General features: G+C 37.6%; 1 protein-coding gene across 2 annotated transcripts in view; it reads right to left on the minus strand.

Moving 5' to 3' along the window:
- LOC105475450 (ATP binding cassette subfamily B member 1) overlaps window positions 1–23404 on the minus strand; it is a 133393-nt gene that overhangs the window by 62628 nt on the left and 47361 nt on the right. For both annotated transcript variants that reach the window (XM_071094773.1, XM_011730682.3), the window contains 3 exons: window positions 15497–15548; window positions 12115–12306; window positions 11436–11607 (listed from right to left, as the gene is read on the minus strand). In XM_071094773.1, the coding sequence (XP_070950874.1) occupies window positions 11436–11607; window positions 12115–12306; window positions 15497–15548 (416 nt within the window). The remainder of the gene's footprint in view (window positions 1–11435; window positions 11608–12114; window positions 12307–15496; window positions 15549–23404) is intronic.

Genomic DNA, 23404 nt, shown 5'->3' on the forward strand with positions numbered 1-23404 from the left:
TTTCCACATAATTTTTTGGTTTTAAGAAATCTTCTTGGTATTAGTTTCTATTTTTTTCCAGTATGGTCAGAAAATATGCTTGGCATGATTTAGATTTTTTTGAATTTATTGAGACTTACTTTATGGCCGAGCATGTGGTCAATCTTAGAGTATGTTCCATGTGCAGATGAGAAGAATGTATACTCTGTAGTTGTTGGGTGGAGTATTCTGTAGATGTCTATTAGGTAGGTCCAACTGGTCAAGTGTTGATTTTAAGTCTATAATTTCTTTGTTAGTTTTCTGCTGTGACAATCTGTCTAATGCTCTCAGAAGGGGTGTTGAAGTTCCCCCCCATTATTGTGTGGCTGTCTCAAGTCTTTCCACAGGTCTAGAAGTACTTGTCGCATGAATCTTGATGCTCCAACATCAGGTGCATACATATTTAGAATAGTTAAGTCTTCCTGTTGAGTTGAACCCTTTATCATTATGGAATGCTCTTCTTTGCCTTTTTAAACTCTTGCTGGTTTAAAGTCTATTTTATCTGATGTAAGAATAGCAATCCCTGCTTGTTTTCCATTTGCATGACAGATCTTTCTCTAACCCTTTACCATGAACCTGTGGGTGTCATTACATGTGAGAAGAGTCTCTTGAAGACAGCAGGTAGTTGAGTTTTGTTTATGTCAATTCGACTTGCCACTATGTGCCTTTTAAGTGAGTTGTTTGATAATTTACATTCAAGGTTAATATTGATATGTAAAGTTTTAATCCTGTCATGTTTTTAGCTAGCTGTTTTGTAGACTTGATTGTGAACTTGCTTTATAGAGTCTTTGGAGCATGTACGTAAGTATATTTTTCTGATAGCAGGTATTTTTCTTTTGTTTCTATGTTTAGAATCTCTAGCCTTAAGAATCTCTTGTAAGGCTGGTCTAGTGGTAGTGAATTCCACTAGCATTTGCTTGTCTGAAAAAGATTTTATTTCTCCTTTGCTTATGAAGCTTAGTTTAGTGGGAAATGAAATTCTTGGTTGGAATTTCTTTCCTTTAAGAAGGCTGACCATAGGACCCTCATCTCGTCTTGCTTGCAAGCCTTCTGCTGAGAAGTCTGCTGCTAGCCTGATGGGGTTCCCATTGTAAGTGATCCTTTTCTCTAGCTGCCTTTAAGGTTTTTTCTCTCCTGTTGACCTTGGAAAATTTGATGAATATGTGTCTTGGGAATGGTCGTCTTGTATTGTATCTTGCAGGGGTTCTCTAGTTCTTGAATTTGCACGCTGGCATCTCTAGTGAAGTTGGGGACATTTTGTGAACTGCATCCTGAAATGTGTTTTACAAGTTGCTTATTCTCTCATCTTCTCTCTCAGGAATGCCAATGAGTCATAGGTTTGGTTTCTTTACATAATCCCTTATTTCTCAGAGATTTTGTTCATTTATTACATGTTTTTCTTTATTTTTGTCTTACTGGGTTGTTTCAAAGGACTGGTCTGTGAGCTGTGAGATTCTTTCCTCCGCTTGTTCTAGTCTGTTGTCAAGGCTTTCAACTGTATTTTGAAATTCCTGTAATGAATTTTTCAATTCCAGAAGTTCAGTTTATCCTTTCTTAAAATGTCTGTGTCATCTTTTCTGGCTTCGTTGGATTGGGTTTCCAGTATCTCCTAATCTCATTGAGCTTCCTTGCCATTCAGATTTCAAATCTATGTCTGTCATTTCAGCCATTTCAATTTGGTTAGGATCTGTTGTTGGGAAGCTAGTGTCATCATCTGGAGGTAACAGAACGGTCTGACTTTTTGAATTGCTGGAGTTCGTATGCTGATTCTTCGTCATCCAAGAAGGCTGGTGTTTATCTTTGTGATGTTGCTGTTGTTTGGATGGAGCTTTTGGTTTTTATATTCTTTTCTTTTCCCCTTGTAGTTTTGACTGTGGTGTATGCTGTGTGTAGTTGATGGACTTCATTTCTGGTGCTTTCAGAGAGCCAAGGTTCTGTATGGATTCTTTAGTTGTGGCTAGATTCCTACATTGGGTTTCACAGGTGATGTGTGCTGAATAAATTTTTGTTCAGTGGTGTAATTCAGATTGTCATCCAGTAGATGATGCTTAAGTGTAAGGGCCAGCAGACAGGCTTTTACTCAGCCATGTGTCTCTTTTGTATTTCATCTCCTTTGCAACAGTATTCCACAGAGGGCGAGATGGGCGGCAGGTGAGAGATCATCCTCTCACCAAGTCTGTTCCCAAGCCTTGGGGGCACCACTTCCAATCACTGACACCATGCTCATGATTCCAGCCCCAATGGAGACGCTGGCAGGTTGGGCCCCACTCCCTTGGGGTTGCCCAAGCCAAAGGTTAATTCACCAAGAGTTCCCTAAGGACCTACTGGTCCTGTGTTTGGCAGAGTCAGAGTGGGTTGTGGTGCATTTCTACAGGTTGTTTGTGAATGCAGTGGATCAAGGGTAGAGAATCCTCGGGCAAGGCAATGAATGGTGCCATGTATGTACAGCTGGTGTGGTGCCTGTGGCTCAAGGTTTTTATTCCAGCAGATAGCCGTGAAGACTGCTCAGCTTGTTTTCCCCCTGACTAGGTCTCCTGGTGTCTTCCCTGTAGCAGACCTGACCACTGAGTTTTGTCCCAAGCCTTTTGCACTCAGATAATTGGGCTGTTAGGTGTTCTTTGTCGGAGTCTCTGGCAGAGACTGGTCAGCAAATGAGCTACACCTCATTCCCAGACCAATCTTGTGGAGGGAAGCATTTCCAGCTCCCATGCCGGCACATGAACCCACACCTCATTCTTCTCAGTGTTCTGAGAGTTGGGGCTCCTCCCTCATTCAAGTTCAGGCCACAGTTCTCAGCTCAATGCCCCTGAGCTGTGTGCTTGAATCCTGGGGGTTGGGACCAGGCCTGTGGCTTTGTCCTCTGTCCCCTCGGGATTGAGCACTGGATGTTGTTGGGGCCAGTCCAGTGTTTCAATTCCACTGGCAAAGCACTCAGGCTGGGCAGTGGAGGCAATGCTGTGAGCATGCTTTTGCAGAAGCAGCCAGGCAGGGGCTTTGGGAGGGGATGGCAGATGAAAGTGCACAGATCAGATGCACCTTAGTCCTGTGACAAAGATAGCCCTGCTCTCTCCTGGCACAGCGCTCAGCAGTGTCTAGAGTCACTCAGAGCAAGACGAAGAGCCATGGGTATGGGTTCCTAAGGTCACATTTTACTGGAGTTTCCCCATACACAGAACCTTCTGGGCCCCACTTAGGTTTGAGCTCTGCCTCTACTTAATCTCTGGGCAGTTGCTCTGCCAATTCAAATATCTATGGGGTATATACCCAGTAATGGGATGGCTGGGTCATATGGTACATCTAGTTCTAGATCCTTGAGGAATCGCCATACTGTTTTCCATAATGGTTGAACTAGTTTACAATCCCACCAACAGTGTAAAAGTGTTCCTATTTCTCCACATCCTCTCCAGCACCTGTTGTTTCCTGACTTTTTAAAGATCGCCATTCTAACTGGTGTGAGATGGTATCTCATTGTGGTTTTGATTTGCATTTCTCTGATGGCCAGTGATGATGAGCATTTTTTCATGTGTCTGTTGGCTGTATGAATGTCTTCTTTTGAGAAATGTCTCTTCATATCCTTTGCCCACTTTTTGATGGGGTTTTTTGTTTTTTTCTTGTAAATTTGTTTGAGTTCTTTGTAGGTTCTGGATATTAGCCCTTTGTCAGATGAGTAGATTGCAAAAATTTTCTCCCATTCTGTAGGTTGCCTGTTCACTCTGATGGTAGTTTCTTTTGCTGTGCAGAAGCTCTTTAGTTTAATGAGATCCCATTTGTCAATTTTGGCTTTTGCTGCCATTGCTTTTGGTGTTTTAGACATGAAGTCTTTGCCCATGCCTATGTCCTGAATGGTACTACCTAGGTTTTCCTCTAGGATTTTTATGGTATTAGGTCTAACATTTAAGTCTCTAATCCATCTTGAATTAATTTTCATATAAGGAGTAAGGAAAGGATCCAGTTTCAGCTTTCTACTTATCGCTAGCCAATTTTCCCAGCACCATTTATTAAATAGGGAATCCTTCCCCCATTTCTTGTTTCTCTCAGGTTTGTCAAAGATCAGATGGCTGTAGATGTGTGGTATTATTTCTGAGGACTCTGTTCTGTTCCATTGGTCTATATCTCTGTTTTGGTACCAGTACCATGCTGTTTTGGTTACTGTAGCCTTGTAGTATAGTTTGAAGTCAGGTAGCGTGATTCCGCCAGCTTTGTTCTTTTGACTTAGGATTGTCTTGGAGATGCGGGCTCTTTTTTGGTTCCATATGAACTTTAAAGCAGTTTTTTCCAATTCTGTGAAGAAACTCATTGGTAGCTTGATGGGGATGGCATTGAATCTATAAATTACCTTGGGCAGTATGGCCATTTTCATGATATTGATTCTTCCTATCCATGAGCATGGTATGTTCTTCCATTTGTTTGTGTCCTCTTTTATTTCACTGAGCAGTGGTTTGTAGTTCTCCTTGAAGAGGTCCTTTACATCCCTTGTAAGTTGGATTCCTAGGTATTTTATTCTGTTTGAAGCAATTGTGAATGGAAGTTCATTCCTGATTTGGCTCTCTGTTTGTCTGTTACTGGTGTATAAGAATGCTTGTGATTTTTGCACATTAATTTTGTATCCTGAGACTTTGCTGAAGTTGCTTATCAGCTTAAGGAGATTTTGGGCTGAGACAATGGGGTTTTCTAAATATACAATCAGACTTGGAATCAACCCAAATGTCCATCAGTGACAGATTGGATTAAGAAAATGTGGCACATATACACCATGGAATACTATGCAGCCATAAAAAAGGATGAGTTTGTGTCCTTTGTAGGGACATGGATGCAGCTGGAAACCATCATTTTTAGCAAACTATCACAAGAACAGAAAACCAAACACCGCATGTTCTCACTCATAGGTGGGAACTGAACAATGAGATCACTTGGACTCAGGAAGGGGAACATCACACACAGGGGCCTATCATGGGGAGGGGGGAGGGGGGAGGGATTGCATTGGGAGTTATACCTGATGTAAATGACGAGTTGATGGGTGCAGCACACCAACATGGCACAAGTATACATATGTAACAAACCTGCACATTATGCACATGTACCCTACAACTTAAAGTATAATAATAATAAATAAATTAAAATATATATATATATATTTATGGGGGTCATGTTAGGATCTCAGAGGTCCACAACAGGAGTGTGGCACCCTGCAGTTCCTTCACTCACCACTTCCTTAGGACTATTTCAGGGCTGGGAGCTGGTCCTTGCACTCAGAGACTCCATGCGAGCATCTCAGCTTCATCTCTCTTCAGCCTCAGTATCTGTGTTGCTTCTCTATTAACTTTCAGTGTTTTCTCTCAAAAGATCTGTTCAGAGTGTGAAGGTTTACTTGATATTTTGGTTTCTGTCAGTGGAAGAGGCATTTCCTGGCTGTGTCTACCCAGCCATCTTGATCCCCAGCCTATTTATTTAATTTTTAAAAGTAGAATGTAACAATATAGTCTTGGGGTCAGCTCTTAGCCCTTTTTGCCAATGGATCAGTATCCTGGGTTCTCTTTCATTATGACTGTCAGGAGAGAAGAGTGACTCTAACCACCACTGAAAAATTATTGGCATGAAGCCAATTGATCAACAGGAGAAAGAATATACAAATTTATTTAATGTCCATATACGGGAGTCTTCAAATGAACACCCAACTTTCCAATAGGTTATTTTCTACTTTGTTGAGGTAGGAACTTAGGTTATTGATTTGAGACCTTTCCTCATTTCTAAAGTATACACATTAATGTGATAAATTTCTCTCTTAGTACTTCTTCAGCTCTACCCAAATATTTTATATGTTTTCTATGTATTTTTAATTTCCTTTAAGAATCCATGGGTTATTTAAAAGTGTATTGTGTTAGTCCCCTCTTTAGAGATTTCCTTATCTTTCCAATTTTGGTTTCTAGTTTGATGCCACTTAGAAAAAACATACTTTATGATATCAATTCTTTTAAGTTTATTGAGGTTTGTTTTATGGCTCATGATATGATCTATGTTGATTAATGTTTCACGGGTACTTAACAACAACAAAAAAGATTAATGTGTATCCTGATGTTGTTGGGTAGAATATTCTATAAATGCCAATTAGATCCTGTTGGTTGATTGTGTTATTCTCATTTTTCACATCCTAGATGATTTTCGGTCTACTTGTTCCATCAGTTGCTAAGGGAGGGTGCTGAAGTCTCCAACTATAATGGTGGATTTATCTATTTCCCCCTTCAACTCTCAGTTGAATAAAATTATAATAAAGAAATAAAAACTCTCAGTTTTATTTTATCTCTATTTGAGGCTATGTTATTAGGGGCATGTGCATTTGGGTCATTTTGTCTTCTTGGTGGATTGTTCTTTTAATCATTACATAATAGTTTTCTTTTCTCTAGCAATTTTTTTTTGCTTTGAAGTCACATTATTTAATATTAATATAGCCACTCCTTGTAAAAAAGTAATGTTTGTATGGTATATCTTTTTCCATATCTTTACTTCTACTCTACCTATGTTGTTGAATTTGAAGATTATTGTAAGCAGCATATAGTTTACTCATTTTTTTAACACACTGCCAATTTTTCCTATGATTGGTACATTTAAACCATTTACATTTAAGGTAGTTAATGATATGTTAGCACTTAAGTATACCATTTTATTATTTGTTTTCTATTTGTTTCCTCTGGTTTCCATCCTCTGTGTCTCTTTTCTTGCCTTCCTGCAGGTTACTTATCAAATTTTAGGATTCAATCTTGCTGAGTTTACAGTATTTTTGAATACATATTTTTGCAGGAGTTTTATAGTGGCTTATCTGAGTATTGCAATATTCATATGTGACTTACAACAGTCTATGGTATCAACATTCTACCACATATGATTTGTGGTTCAATCATCAAATATGATTTATGAATCTCATGGGGCAAAGGAAAGTCTATTGTATATGCCCATATTTCTGCTCTTTCTGTTGTTCCCTTGCCTTCCCTTTCCTGATGCTTCAATATTTCTTTTATCATTCCCTTTTTGTTAGAAAAATTTTATTTAGCCCATCTTTCACAAGTAGGCATGCTAGTGAAACTTTGATCTGCGACTGTTTTTACTTCCTCCTCATTCCTGAAGGCTAGTCTCACCAGATATATATTCACAGTTGGCAGTTTTTTTATTTGAGCACTTGAATAATATTGTGTCACTTCTGGCCTTTGTGGATTCAGGTGAGAAGTATGTTGTCATCCAAATTGGTATTATATTACCCTATAAAAATGCACTGTTTTTCTCTGGCTGATTTCAAGATTTCTATCTTGTCTTCACTTTTTAATACCTAATTATAATATTCTTTGGTATGGATTTATTTGGTTTAACCTATTTGAGATTAGCTCAGCTTCTTGGATCTGAAGTATTGCCTTTCATCATCAAACATGGGAAATTTTCAGTTATTATTTCTTCAAATATTCCTTCATCTCCACTCTCTTTTTCCTCTACTTTTGGTACTGTGATGACACAAATGTTTTTGTTATCATCCCTCAGGTCCTTGGAGTTCTTTTTTTTATTATTTTATTTGTTTCAGAATGGGTGAATTCTATTGTTCTAACCTCCAGGTTCACTAATTCTATGCTGCCATCTCCAACTGCTTAGGTTAAGTCCATCTAGCATGACTCTTATTTCTGTTGTTGTATATCTCTGTTCTCTAATTTCACTGTTCTTTTTAATAAATTCTATTACATTGAGGATTTTTTTTCTATTGTTTCAAAAGAATTCGTGTTCGATTAGTAAAGAATTTTTATGATGGCTGTTTAAAATCATTGTCAGATAATTCCAGCACCTGATTTATCTCAGTGTTGATGTCAGGTAATTGTTGTTAGTTTGTTTGTGTGCTAATTTTCCTCATTCAAGTTGTGATTTTCTTGACTCTTGGTATGACAGGCAACTTTCTATTGTAACCTGGACATTTTGACTATGATGTTAGGAGACTCTGTCTCCTATTTAAATATGCCTTACTGTAGTGTTAAGAGGTAAATTTATAGCACTAAATGCCCACACCAAAAGGTTAGAAAGACCTCGTTGATAACCTAACATCACAACTAAAAGAACTGGAGAACCAAGAGCAAACAAATTCCAAGGCTAGCAGAAGACAAGAAATAACCAAAATCAGAGCTGAACCAAAGGAGACTGAGATAAGAAAAACCATTCAAAAGATCAACGAATCCAGGAGCTGGTGTTTTTACAAAATTAATAAAATGGACAGACTACTAGCTAGACTAATAAAAAAGACAAGCGAGGAGATTCAAATAAACACAATCAGAAATGACAAGGAGGATGTTACCACTGACCCCACAGAAATACAAACAACTATCAGAGAATATTATGAACACCTCTGTGCACAAAACTAGAAAATCTAGAATAAATGGATAAATTACTGGACACATACATCCTCCCAAGACTGAACCAGGAAGAAATAGAATCCCTGAACAGACCAACAAAGAGTTCTGAAATTGAGGCAGTAATAAATAGCTTATCACCCCCCAAAAAAGTCCAGGACCAGATGAATTCATGGCTGAATTCTGCCAAATGTAAAAGAAGAGCTGATACCATTCCTACTGAAAATGTTCCAAAAAATTGAGGAGGACAGACTCCCTCTGATCCATTCTATGAGGCCAGCATAATCCTGATACCAAAGCCTGGCAGAGATACAACAACAAAAAACTTTACCAATATCCTTGATGAGCATTGAGACAAAAATCCTCAACAAAATCCTGGCAAACTGAATTCAACAGCACATCAAAAAGCTTATCCACCATGATCAAGTAGGCTTTGTCCTCAGGATGTAAGGTTGGTTCAACAGATGCAAATCAATAAATGTGATTCACCACATAAACAGAAACTAAAGACAAAAAGCACATGCTTATCTCAATAGATGCAAAAAGGCTTTCAATAAAATGCAACATCCACTCATGATCAAAACTCTCAACAAACAAGGTATTAAAGGAACACACCTCAAAATAATAAAAGCCATTTATGACAAACTTACAGCTAACATTATACTGAATGGGCAAAAGCTGGAATCATTCCCCTTGAAAACTGGCACAAGACAAGGTTGGAATCAACCTAAATGCCCATCAATGATAGACTGGATAAAAAATATATACATATATGGTACACAGACACCATGGAATACTATGCAGCCATAAAAAAAGAATGAGATCGTGTCCTTTGCAGGGACATGGATGGAGCTGAAGGCCATTATCCTGAGCAAACTAACTCAGGAACAGAAAAATAAATACTGCATGTTCTCACTTATAAGTGGGAGCTAAATGATGAGAACACATGGATACATAGTGGGGAACAACACACACTGGGGCCTATTAGAGGGTAGACAGTGGGAGGAGGGAAACAGTCAGTAAAAATAACTAATGGGTACTAGGGTTAATACTTGGGTGATGAAATAATCTGTATAACAAACCCCCATGACACAAGTTTCCTATGTAACAAACCTGCACTTGTACCCCTGAACTTAAAATAAAAGTTTTAAAAAGTTAAAATAAAATAAACCTGCTTTACTCTAGCAGGCAGTTGCTCTATTTAAGTTTAGCATGATAGTATTGGCCTACTTTTGTGAGATGTGGTTCCAGGAGTGGTTTAATATTCAGAGTGTTTGTAGTATTATTTTGGTTGGCTTGATTTATGTGACACTTCTGGGGCTCCCACTGGACCCTGCTTCTGCTGCTTGAGTGGGTGAAAGTGGTTTTTCAAGATCAGACTGCCAGATCGAGGAAGAGTGTAGTGGTTTCCCGTACCAATGCCCTCTAGTGCCCCAGTGTCTCTGGGCACTGGGAAGACAGTCTTGGGTACAAAGTACAAAAGAGGCTTCCTGGGCCAGGTCACTTGCATGACTGCGTCCCTTTCTGCCATGTCTACTTGCTTCTGTGTCTCTAGGTTTGAGGGTAGAGCCTCAGGCTCATAGACACAAAGAGGCTTCCCAGACCCAGAGTGAACCACATTTCTTTTTTAATATGATTGACATCCAAAGAATTTAAGAAATTTGTTTGAAATCATACCAAAAGTGTAATGCTGCGTGGGGATTAAAGCTTGGGTCTCTAGCAGCCAGCCTGGGGCTCCTTTTACTAAATAAACAGCATGTGAAGCAATGCATAATTAATCATTAAAAGATTGACTCATGGTCTGTTTTTAATCTTAACTTAAAACAGACATCAATACGTTTTAAGTAGTTTTTCAGTAAATACTGATGTGAAGAGTTTGCCACCTAACTTGCTTAACATTCTAGTATACAGAAAAATCAATTGACAAGAAGCTTTTGCCAAATACTTTAGTTAACTGATAATCCCCAGAAACATTATTTGAACTCTATGTTACTCTAAGCAAAAAATTAACACAGACCTCAGAACTTCAGTTTCTTTCTCTGTAAAACTAGATAATACCTATACTTCAGAAAGATAATACAAGTATTTGCCTGACAATAAATGCTCAATAAATGATAATTATTCTTTGCAGAAACAAAATAATATCCATTATACAAGGTTAAAATTTCTAAAGTTTCTTAATACTTACAGCCTGACTTATTTTGTGTGATGCTTGGCTTTGGTTGTCCATTCATTACTTTTGCTACATGAATTTATATTGCCATCTCTAAGTTGTGCTGAACTCCATAAAAATTACATACCGGGCCAATTTCTCTACTGAAAATACACTTATATAAAATCAGTTTAAAATTCACACCATGTTCACCTTGAAATGGAAAATAAGTTTTAAAAGATCACTGGAAACGTGTGCTGAGGTAGAGAGGGCCACTTCTACCTCTCTGCCTTCATGACAGGAGAGAGAGCTGAAGGCTAAGGATTTATATGTGTCCTTAGGGACTAGAAAGTATCTATTTTCTTAAATTATTTTATAACCAAAAATTTAACTATGCATGAATGCTGACAAAACTGTAAAGTCAATTTAAAAATTAAACAAAAATCTAGAAAGCCAAAAACATTAAAGTAAAAAGAAATGTTAATTGAATGGGGCATCTGTTGCTCACTAAACTTGAGTCGCTACTTGCTATGTGAATAGGGCATCATCCACTAGAGAGCATGGTTCTTTGGAGCTCAGCAAGTTTTTTTGTTTGTTTGTTTTGTTTTTGTTTGTTTGTTTTCTTACAAAAGCAAAAGATAGATATGAGAGCTACATTCTTCTTTCTCATCTGTTCCCCAAATAATCACATGGCCAAGAGCAGCATGGAGTCCTGGCAAGTGTAGTACTCAGTGAGGCTGGATATGCTTATCCAGCTGATTTTGAACAGAAAACGTAAAAGTACCAAGTACAGAATCAGAGTCATCATGTAGTAAAAAGACCTTTCCATAGGGTGAGAGCAGGAAGGGGGAAGGTGCAGTTCAAAATCTGGATTCACAGCCTTCACCTACCTTTGCCCAGACAGCAGCTGACAGTCCAAGAATAGGACTGATGGCCAAAATCACAAGGGTTAGCTTCCAACCACGTGTAAATCCTACTATAAACCCAGTGAAAAATGTTGCCATTGACTGAAAGAACATTCCAATTTTGTCACCAATTCCTTCATTAATCTTGGAGACATCACTAAAAGAACAGATAGTATTAGAAATAAATGTCAGAATTGTAAACAACAACTTTTCTTCTGAAGCCTATTTTGAGAGTAGGGTAGTTTATAGCTAGAGCATTTTGCGCCTGTGCTTTGTTTTATTTAGCAGGGTATAAGTTTCTATTAGGAGATCTGTCATTAACAACAAAAATCCTTAGACACATGGCCCCAGGAAATGGACATCGTGTACATAAGAAGTATTCAACCTAGGTATCTTGTTTTGCTCTACTGCACATTCTCAGAGGATTTCTTCATTCTGGCAAAGTCCAGTCCTTCATTCAATGCTAGTCATGCAGGTGCCCTTATGCCCGTCAAGGACTAGGAACAAAAGGATGCACACGACATCGTTGCTGCTTAGAAGGAATTTTGTCTCATAAGTACCTTTGAGTGGTACACTAACATCTCCTAACATATGTGATGACATCTATTTCATTTTACTAAGAATAAGAACCACATCCAAGTTCAACATAAAACTAAATACTTACTCTGTAAGCCGGGTGTTAAGCTCCCCAACATCGTGCACATCAAACCAGCCTATCTCCTGTCGCATTATAGCATGAAAAAACTGTTTTCTAATTTTGTGTATTTGTCTTCCAGCTGCCAGGCACCAAAATGAAACCTGAATGTAAGCAGCAACCAGCACCCCAGCACCAATTCCACTGTAATAATAGGCATACCTGAAAAACAAGAACACTGCACATGCTCTCTGTTTCCTAATCAATGTACCTTTTCCAAAGAGACCCCTCATTCCTATTTTTTCACTTATCTGGGTATCTAGCCATCCTTAACAGATAAGAAGGGGCTGTAACCAGCAGAGTTGATAGTCACCATCCAACTACGTCTGCACCACTATGGTGAAATGGTTAAGAATGGTTTCTGCTTTGGCTCAAATCCCAGCTCTTCACTTCACTGCTATGTAATCTTAGGCAAGCTGCTCAACTTTTCTAAGCCTCAGTTTTCTAATTAGTAAAACAGAGATAAAAATACTCATGCATGAAATATACTTGGACCAATGCCCAGCACATAGTAAGCACTCAGAGAATGCCAGTTACTGTGAAAGATGGTGTGGTGTATTGGGGAATCACAGCATCAGGTAAGACCCACCACTGTAATACTGTCTACTTTTATTACATTAGCATTAGTTGATGAGTGCACTGGGTTGGTCTCTGTACACTGGAGATGAAAAGAAGTGACAGAACTTGTCAGAAAGTGAGATCAAGAAATGGAAATAATCCCTTGGCCTTTTGGGCTAGGGATTATCCCTTAGGCTATTAATCTAGTATTTTAGATGCCAAGAGACAACTAAAAATGTTAAAACGTAGTTTTATTTCATTTGCCCAACTGGCCATCGTGAGCTATCCTAAAATGCTTAACAAATCAAATAGTGGCCCTTCCAATTTAAATTCTAGTACTAAAAAACATGAGCATTGTCTTAACAACAGACCCTTGATCAATCTAGAAATTCTGAATTAATGTTTCCTTGCTCTGAGTTTTCATATTTAAAAAAGCAAACAGGCTGGGCATGGTGGCTCACGCCTGTAATCCCAGCACTTTGGGAGGCCGAGGCAGACAGATCACAAGGTCAGGAGTTCGAGACCAGCTTGGCCAATATGGTGAAGTCCTGTCTCTACAAAAAATACAAAAAAAATTAGCCGGGCATGGTGGCATGCGACTGTAGTCCCAGCTACTTGGGAGGCTGAAGCAGAAGAATCGCTTGAGCCTGGGAGGCAGAGGTTCCTGTGAGCCGAGATCATGCCACTGCACTCCAGCTTGGGTGACAGAGCGAGACTCCATCTCAAAAAAAAAAAAAAAAAAAAAAAAAAGCAAACAATTCACGCCTGTAATCCCAGAACTTTGGGAGGCCAAGGTGGGCGGATCACGAGGTCAGGAGTTTGAGACCAGCCTGACCAACACGGTGAAATCCTGTCTCTACTAAAAACACAAAAAAAAAAAAAAAAAGAAAAAGAAAAATTAGCTGGGTGTAGTGGTGCACACGTGTAATCCCAGTAACTCAGGAGGCTGAGGCAGGAGAATCGCTTGAACCCGGAAGGCAGAAGTTGCAGTGCGCAGAGATCATGCCACTACACTCCAACCTGGGAGACAGAGCAAAATTCCATCTCAAAAAAAAAAAAAAAAAAAACGCAAACAATTATCGGGCTTCAGTAAACAATTAATTTTTAGGTTAAAGGCAAACATTCTAAAATGAAATACAGTATTCCAATATTCCCACTTTTAAAACTTCACTACTTACCATCTTCAAATTAAACTGTATGTTTGAATCATGCAGAAGCTATAAAGATGGCTAGGTAACAAGCAGACAGTCTCTGACATTGCTGTTCACAATTCAGTACTCAGCCCATCAGGAATCTTGGGAAACAAGTCTTCCCCAATCTCTACCTTGTAACTTACAATGCATTTATCAAGGAAGATGTAATTAAAGCACTAAGTTTTAGTTAACAGATAACTCAATCATTAATTACTATCTAAGTGTTCATGATACAGCAAGAGATAGTATTCTATCTAAGTGTTCATTATATAGCAAGAGATAGCTAATGGAAACCCCACATCACAAGTAGAACTCATGCTTTGAGAATAAGTTAATGTATTTTAAACTGTCAGTGTATGTTTACTCAAAAGCATGTACATGATTAAAAGACATTCTGTTTCATTTTCCCCAATGTAAAAAACAATGCCTCTCCACAGGAATATTTGGAGGTATTTACTCCTTGACTTTCAAAATATTATCAAGTGTCTCCATTTTCGGCAGGGCACGGTGGCTCACACCTGTAATCCCAGCACTTTGGGAGGCCAAGGCGGGTGAATCACCTGAGGTCAGAAATTCAAGGCCAGCCTGGGCAACACGGTGAAACTCCGCCTCTACTAAAAATGTAAAAATTAGCTGGTGTAGTGGCACCCGCCTGTAAACCCAGTGGCACATGCCTGTAAACCCAGTCACTTGGGAAGCTGAGGCACAAGAATCGCTTGGACCCGGGAATTGAAGGTTGTAGTGAGCCGAGATTGTACCACTGCACTCCAGCAAAAAAGGTATCTATTTTTTTTCAAATGTACCAGATCATTTACACCATAATGTAGAATCATTTTCTTCTGATTCACCTACACGTACCTTTGGACAGCTGTTATAAGCTGTTCTGGGGAATAAACTTCAAGATATGTAAATCATTAACCAAAAGATTCCCCAGTGTGAGTTAAGAATAGAGTGACTATATTTATTCTGGGATGTTTTATTTTATTGTTCAGAATCAGATGTTGAGTTAAAAAAATTCCTTTTGGCTGCTTTCATTATCATGTCATGTCTGAAAACATCCAGGAAACAAATTAAGAATTATAAGCCATTGAAAATAATTATTCTCTCTCTCTAATTTTTTTTTTTTTTTTTTTTTTTTTTTGGTGGGGGACAGTGTCCTGCTCTTTCCCCCAGGCTGGAGTGCAGTGATGTGATCATAGCTCACTGCAGCTTTGAACTCCTGGGCTCAAGCGATCCTCTCACATCAGCTTCCCAAGTAGCTAGGACTGTAGGTATGTGCCACCACACCTGGCACATATATATTACAGAAAATAATGATTCTTAATTCAACTACATTTTAAAAGGCTACTTTAAACTCCTCTAATTTCCTTATATATTAATATATTCTATATTGATCAATGTCTATTTTAAGCTTAACCCTAACTTTTGCATACCTTATGCAGCCAATTCTTTTCTTAAAAAATCTACACATATCCTCCTAAAAACTAACAAGAGTATTGTTCTCCTCAAAATTTCTATGATGATAATGCAAAATTTTAAACATTTCTACAACTTGATGAATATAGAAAAGCTTAACAATAGTAAGTAGAATGTCTAATTACCTGGTCATATCTTCCTCCAGATTCATGACGGGCCCTGTATCAGTGATATTACCTAGACCACCACAAAACAAACACATACCATTTATGTCTCTTTAGTCTCCATTAAAAATAAACATGTAAAAATGAATCAAACTCATTTCACTTAATGATTTACACAAAAATACGTCAAGCTGACTCAGTTTTAATTGTGTGTAAGCATTATGGCATTCATTCAAATATTTCTCTGCTGACTGTGTGCAACCACATATACGCTAATTCAATGATGTTTATTTGCAAGAAGAAACCCACATTTGGTAAGAGGTAGTCTGTCAGCAGAAATATCAGTGTTCTTGAATTAAAATATTTTTTGGAATATCACTCCAAGATCCCATAAAAGAAAAATCTCTTGTCCTGATAAATGCCATTGCACACTAAGGTACATATTTAAAATCTAACACTGCATTTTTCCAGTTTTATTCTTATTTAAAAATATCAAATACAAAGAACAGTGTAATAAACATCAGTGAGCTCATCACCCAATATTAGCAAATGCTAACATTTTTGAGACAAAAAGTACACTATAAAAGTATTTCATAACTTTACCCCTAACACACAGACACATACACACACAAGCACTGTTCAACATTTTGGTGTGTACATTTTCAGATTTTCTTTTATGTATGCATGTAGATACACACAAATACACACTTATTTTCTAACAATGGAGTCATAGTTCACATTCAGTGACCAAATTTTTTCCTATCAGTATATAAATGTGTATATCTATTTTTTTCAATGTTGCAACTATTTCACTTGTTTCCAATATTTTACTGTTACAAGCAATGCTGTGTTAAACATACTTATACACATATGTTATAAATGTACAAAGAGTAAATATTTTCTAGGAATTATCACAATTGAGACTGCAAAAAGTTATGTTAAAATGAAAGGGCCTGTTTCAGATGAGTCTGATTTCGACAGGTATGGAAAAGAGGGGAAAAAATATTTCTAGCAAGGTGAACAATATAGACCAAAGTCAACGGCAAGTTTGAAGAATGCGTAAGTCTGTTTTTGACAGGGGGAGGAAGTATGTTGTGTGGATGGAGGAAGGTGGTTATGTAGCTGGAAAGATAATCTGGGTCCTGCAGGTATGGTGCAAGAAAACAGACCAGCAGTCATTCGACAGCTTTGAGCAAAATAGGATATAATTAGAAGTATGTTTTATGAGAGTTTAGCCACCAGCAATGTATACGATTAACTGGAATGTGGAGAGACTAAGAGACTTGAGCTACTATAACTATGTAGGGAAAGAGTATAAATGAGAATAGAAAAGAAAGCACGTACTTACAAGATTTATAGAGGAAGAAGTTACAGGACTTAGCAACTGATAGAATAGAAGTAGAGAGAATAAAAATTTTTTTAAATTATCAAAACAGCAAGCCTAAGCATTTGGAGAATGCTAGTGTCATGGTGGGAAATAAGAATTCAGCAAAAAGACCTGCTCTGGTCAGAGGAGAGATTATTAGTTTGGTCTTGAACATTTTTGTTTTGCAGTGCCTGGCACATTCAATTGCAGATGTCCAATAAGTATTCAGACTGTAACTTTCCAGTTTTAGAGAGTTCAGATCTAAACATTCAGGATTCATGTGCTGGAGGCCATAGCTAAATCCATTTCTCCTTACCCATAAGGACAGGCCAGCAGATAAGGAGAAAACAGCAGGCCAAGCACAGAATCCTGGAGAAAACTCCATTAAAGGGTAAGACAGAAAGTAAGGAAGAAACAAAGAGATGCAGAAGCATAGCAAAACATGCAAGAGGTATTCTTGACTGCTTTGCCTTATGTCAATACAACAATAAACATTTTCAGATTGAATTTTTATTTAAATCAGTTGTGAGATGTCTTCTGCTCCACATTTTCAAAAATGAAACAGGACACTGAATAGTCAGGTGAGGATTTTTCTCCAAATCAATCTTGGGAAACCTTACATTATCTATCTTCTCTATTTACCAGGAAATGTCTCTATATAGTATTAATTGTTGCCAGTATGTCACTACCAAATCAAGACCATTTTCCAAGTCTAACTAAATATCTGTTTTCTACTCATTGCTTTTACCAGTTTTCTCAATTCTCAAGAAACCAAGATAATTTAAACAAATGTTCTTCAGCAATGATGTCTTCTAAGTCTACAGTCATTTCTAAATAGCTCAAAAAGTAAACAACTTTGTTCAAGGTCAAAATTGCCTCCTTTATGTTTGTATGTCCAATTACACCATACCTATAGCTTCAACCATCAAAATACATAGAAAGCAAGTCTAGCACCAAGTTCCTTTTATTTGTGCTTCGCCTGTCAAATTGTACCAGTCAAAATAAAAATCAGGCATTCAACAAAGAAGTATAAATACTTCTATTATAACGACACATGCATGCATATGTTCATTGTAGCACTATTCACAATAGCAAAGACATGGAATCAACCTAAATGCCAATCAATGACAGACTGGATAAAGAAAATGTGGTACATAGATGCCATGGAATACTATGCAGCCATAAAAAAGAATGAGATCATGCCCTTTGTAGGGACATGGATGAAGCTGGAGGCCATTATCCTTAGCAATCTAACACAGGAAGAGAAAACCAAATACCATGTTCTCACTTATAAGTAGGAGTTAAATGATGAGAACACATGGACACACAGAGGGGAACAACACACACTGGAGCCTTTTGGAGTGTGGAGGGTGGGGGAGGGAGAGAATCAGGAAAAAAACTAGTAGGTACTAGGCTTAATACCTGGGTGATGAAGTAATCTGTACAAAAAAAACAAAACAAAACAAAACAAAACAAAAAAAACCCATGGCACACGTTTACCTATGTAACTATATTAGTCTGTTAGTATGCTGCTAATAAAAACATACCTGAGACTGGGTAATTTATAAAGAAAAAGAGGTTTAATGGACTCACAGTTCCACATGGCTGGGGAGGCCTCACAATCATGGCAGAAGGCAAAGGAGGGGTAAAAGCATGTCTTACATGGTGACAGTCAAGAGGGCACATGCAGGGGAACTCCCATTAATAAAACCATCATCCTTTATGCAGTGGACTGTCATTGAAGGTTATCACCAGTGTGTAGGAGCTTATTATCCTGGTTCTTTTACTTCTACCACTCTGATGCTTCTCCCTTAGTCTCAGTATTGACCCCTATGTTCTCCCTCTTTCCTATACACGGGTGTTTCCCAGAACTCTATGCAGGCTCCAGGCTGACCTCAGCCACTTTCACATCTTCAGTGACTCCAAAATCTATCTAGCACTATTCAAATCCTCTCTCTCTTCACAGTTAATGCTCTGGTTCAAGTCCTCATCATTTCTTACTTCTCCTGAAACAAGACTACTATAACTAATCTTTCCGCCCCAGTTAGGTCTTCAGATTGTCCCCAGATTTTATATTTGAAAGCAAAAATATAATCATAGTGCTTCCATTGATAACCTTCAATAACAGTCCACTACATAAAGGATAAAGATCAAGATCCAAGGTACATCACATTAGTTCCTTTGCGATTTTGCCACAATATACACATGAAAGAAAATATGTCTGAAGCACCAACAATGATTACCAGATATTTTCTTTATCCCCACACCTATCTCCTCATTTCAGAAGCTAGATCACTATGCAGTCACTGTCTTCAGAGAGGGCTGCTGCTGCATTAAAAATATATATATATGTATTGTGTAGGTTTCTTCTTGGCTTTTATATTCCCAAAGCCTATGCCTTTGAGGGTTGAAGAGGAAACTGAGCATGACAGAATATTTTGTTTAAATTTTATGAGATTAAGCTCCACCCTTTAGATTGAAAAAATATTTTCCACATGCTGAGAAAATAAGCAGTTGAGAATTGCTGACTACATAGGCACTGGAGGGTCCAGGAAAAAGAAACCTGCCTCCTGCCACCTAAGCAGACCCTAGAGCAAGACCTCAGAAAAGGAAATGTGTAGTGAGTTGAAGGGATGGCTTTAGAACAGCTTCCAAGAGTCTCTTTGGACCTAGAGAGATATGGAAGGAGCAGAATGACATCAAAGCTTTTAAGAGAGGAGGATGAGAAAGCTTGACCGAATGCCTGTGTAGACGATGATGCTGAACAACACTCGGCCTTCTCACTCATCTGAAACTATGTTGGCCTCCAAGACACACCCCAGGGAAAGGTGAGGCCTACCCCAAAACAACTGAGATTGGGTTTTTACCACATTTACTGAAGAGGGACTCAAAATGGAAATTATGTTATATAAAATAAAAGTTATGACTTTAGCACACTTGGATTCTGGAATAATAGTTACATTTGCTACATCCCTTTCTAGCCTCAACTCACTTCACTCCCTCAACCCCATCTTCACCAGTTTTCCCCACTTCTGTGTAGCCTGGCTGTAAGAACACCAAAGGGTTTATTATTCCCTAACTATCCTATTTGCTTCCTTCAAGGCTTTATCCATTCTGCTTTCTCTAACTGGAATGCCCTTTACCAAAATTTTTCTTCTGGAATATACTCTTCCTCCATGAATAAACTAAAGTATTACATCGTCTTACCCCTAGCAGAGTGATTCATCTTGCAATAGAACTCCACAGTAATTGACAGTGATTCAACTTACTAAGTCATACAAAAATAGAAGTATGACTATTTACATCTATCTCCTCCTCCCACTCCCACTGGTGTGAGGTCATAGAAAACTGAACTATATCTAGTTTATCTTTATATTTCCAGTGCCCAACCTGTTGCATCTGCCATAACTTAGCCTATTCAAAAAATTTACAAGTGGTTTCACAGAGCTATATATATACACACACTATATATGGGTGTGTGTGCATAAGTATATATATTATTTTATATATATAATACAATTATATATTATATATATACACACACTTTTACACACATATATAACAGTATTAATCTCGTGTGTATTTAAGAATTAAAAGAGTTACTGCATGTAAAGCTCTAAGAACAGGACCCAGCACATAGTAAATGCTCAATGAGGGTTGGCTTTAGTTATTGCTAACAGTTGAGTTCTTCCTCAAGGCTTGGGGCTCGCATTCCTTTTACTTTTCTCCATATCCTATCCCAGAGGATTTAACATTGCATTCAACTTAAATAAAGCCAAGTTGATAGTCCTGGATTTTTTAGTTTTATTTTTTAAATGTATTTAATCTTAATTTTTACGTATTTTTAATTTGTTTTTTTTTTTAGAGATAAAAACCAAAATATTTATTTCTTACTGCAAATCACAATATCACAGGTATAAGTGGTAAACATAAATGGACACAGAAAAAATTTGTGAGATATTTTAAAATCTGAATTTTTCAGCTTTTATGTGAAGCTGTATCACATGAAAGCTTTCTGCTGTAACATATTGACAGATTCTAACATAGTCAACTCTAATGGGTCTCAAAATATGAAATTATGCCACTAAATTTATAAAGACTTCAGTGAGGAAGATAGTTTACTAGAGAGGCAAAGGAAGGAACACTGCCAAAGGAGCTTAGCTCTTGGTTGTGTATGAAAGTTGTTGTCCTGGGGAGCCAATGGGAGAATACAGTTTTCTGTGCTGGGAAGAAAATATAAAAGAGGAGAAAAAAGCAGTTATTTTTAATTTGAGTGGCACATAGTAGATGTATATATTTACAGGGTGTATGAGATATTTTGACATAGGCATACAATGGATAATAATCGCATTAGGGTAAATGGGGTATCTATCACCTCAAAAATTTATCCTTTCTTTGTGTTACAAACAATCCAGTTATACCTTTTTAGTTATTTTTAAATGTGCAATAAACTGTTGTTGACTGTAGTCACACTGTTGTGTAATCAAATACTAGATGATATTCATTCTATCTAACTATATATTTTTGTATCCATTAACCATCTCCACTTCTACCTCTGCCACCCCACTACACTTTCCGGCCTCCGGTAAATGTCATTCTACTGTCTATCTCCATAAGTCCAAATGTTTTCATTTTTTAGCTCCCACAAATATGTGAGAAACGTGAAGTTTGTCTTTCTGTGCCTGGCTTATTTCACTTAATATAATCTCCTCCAGTTGCATTTTTGTTGTTGCAAATGACAGGATCTCATTTTTTTACAGATGAATAGTACTCCATTGTGTATATGCATCACAATTTCTTCATCCATTTACTTGCTGATGGACACTTAGGTTGCTCCCAAATCCTGGCTATTGTGAATAGTGATGCAATAAACATGGGAGTGCAGGTTTCGATATACTGGTTTCCTTTCTTTTGAGTATTTCCCCAGCAGAGGGATAGTTATGGATCATATGGTAGTTAAATTTTCCATTTTTTGAGGAACCCCCATACTGTTCTCCATCATGGTTGTACTAATTTACATTCTCAACTGTGTACAAGGGTTTTCTTTTCTCCACATCCTTGCCAGCATTTGTTATTGCCTATCTTTGGATAAAAGCCATTTTAACTGGGGTGAAATGATATCGCACTGTAGTTTTGATTTGCATTTCTCTGATGATGATCAATGATGTTGAGCATATTTTCATATACCTGTTTACCATTTGTATAGCTTCTTTTGAGAAATGTCTATTCAGATCTTTTGCCCATTTGTTAATTGGAGTTTTTTCTTATTGAGTTGTTTGAGTTCCTCATATATTCTAGTTATTAATCTGATGTCAGATGGATAGCTTGCAAATACTTTCTCCCATTCTGCAGGTTGTCTCTTCACTTTGCTGATTGTTTCCTCTGCAGTCCAGAAGGTTTTTAACTTGATGTGATCCCATTTGTCCATTTTTGTTTTGGTTCCCTGTGCTTGTAGGGGTATCACTCAAGAAATCTTTGCCCAATCTAATGTCCCAGAGAGTTTCTCCAATGTCTTCTTTTAGTAGTTTCATAGTTTCAGGTCATAGATTTAAGTCTTTAATCCATATTGATTTTATTTTTGTATATGATGAGAGAAAGGGATCTAGTTTCATTTTTCTGCATATGGATATCCAGTTTTCCCACCATCATTTTTTTGAAGAGACAGTCTTTTCCCCAATATACATTCTCAGAAACTTCATTGAAAATGAGTTCACTGTAGATTTATGGATTTATGTTTGCATTCTCTATTCTGTTCCATTGGTCTATGTGTCTCTTTTCTCTGTACCATGGTGTTTAGGTTACTAGCTCTGTAGTATAATTTGAAGTCAGGTACTGTGATTTCCCCAGTTTTGTTCTTTTTGCTCAGGATAGCTTTGGCTATTCTGGTTTTTTGGGGGGTTCCATGTAAATTTTAGGATTCTTTTCTCCATTTCTGTGAAGAATGTCACTGGCATTTTGATAGCGATTGCACTGTCTGTAGATTGCTTTGGTAGTACGGACATTTAAAAAATATCCATTCTTCCAATCCACGAACATGGAGTATCTTTCCATTTTTGGTGTCCTCTTCAATTTTTTGCATCAATCTTTTACAGTTTTCATTGTAGAGATCTCTTATTTCTTTACTAAAATTTATTCCTAGGTATTTATTTCATTTGTAGCAATAGTAAATGAGATTACTTTCTTGATTACCTTTTCAGATTGTTTGCTGTCACCATGTAGAAATGCTACTGATTGTTGTATGTTGATTTTGTATCTTGCAACTTAACTAAATTTATCACTCCTAATAGTTTTTTGGTGGAGTCTTTAGGTTTTTCCAAATATAAGATTGTATCATCTGCCAACAGGGATAATTTGACTTCTTCCTGGCCAATTCAGATGCCTTTTTTTCTTTCTCTTGTCTGCCCTCACTAGGACTTTCAGTATTATGTTGAATAACTAGTGAAAGTGAGCATCCTTGTCTTGTTCCAGATCTTGAAGGAAAGGCTTTCAGTTTTTCCTCATTTAGTATGATACTAGCTGTGGGTCTGTTGTATGTGGCTTTTATTTTGTTTATGAATGTTCCT

The sequence above is a fragment of the Macaca nemestrina genome, chromosome 4 (genome assembly GCF_043159975.1).
Source record: "Macaca nemestrina isolate mMacNem1 chromosome 4, mMacNem.hap1, whole genome shotgun sequence".
Classification (NCBI taxonomy): Eukaryota; Metazoa; Chordata; class Mammalia; order Primates; family Cercopithecidae; genus Macaca; species Macaca nemestrina.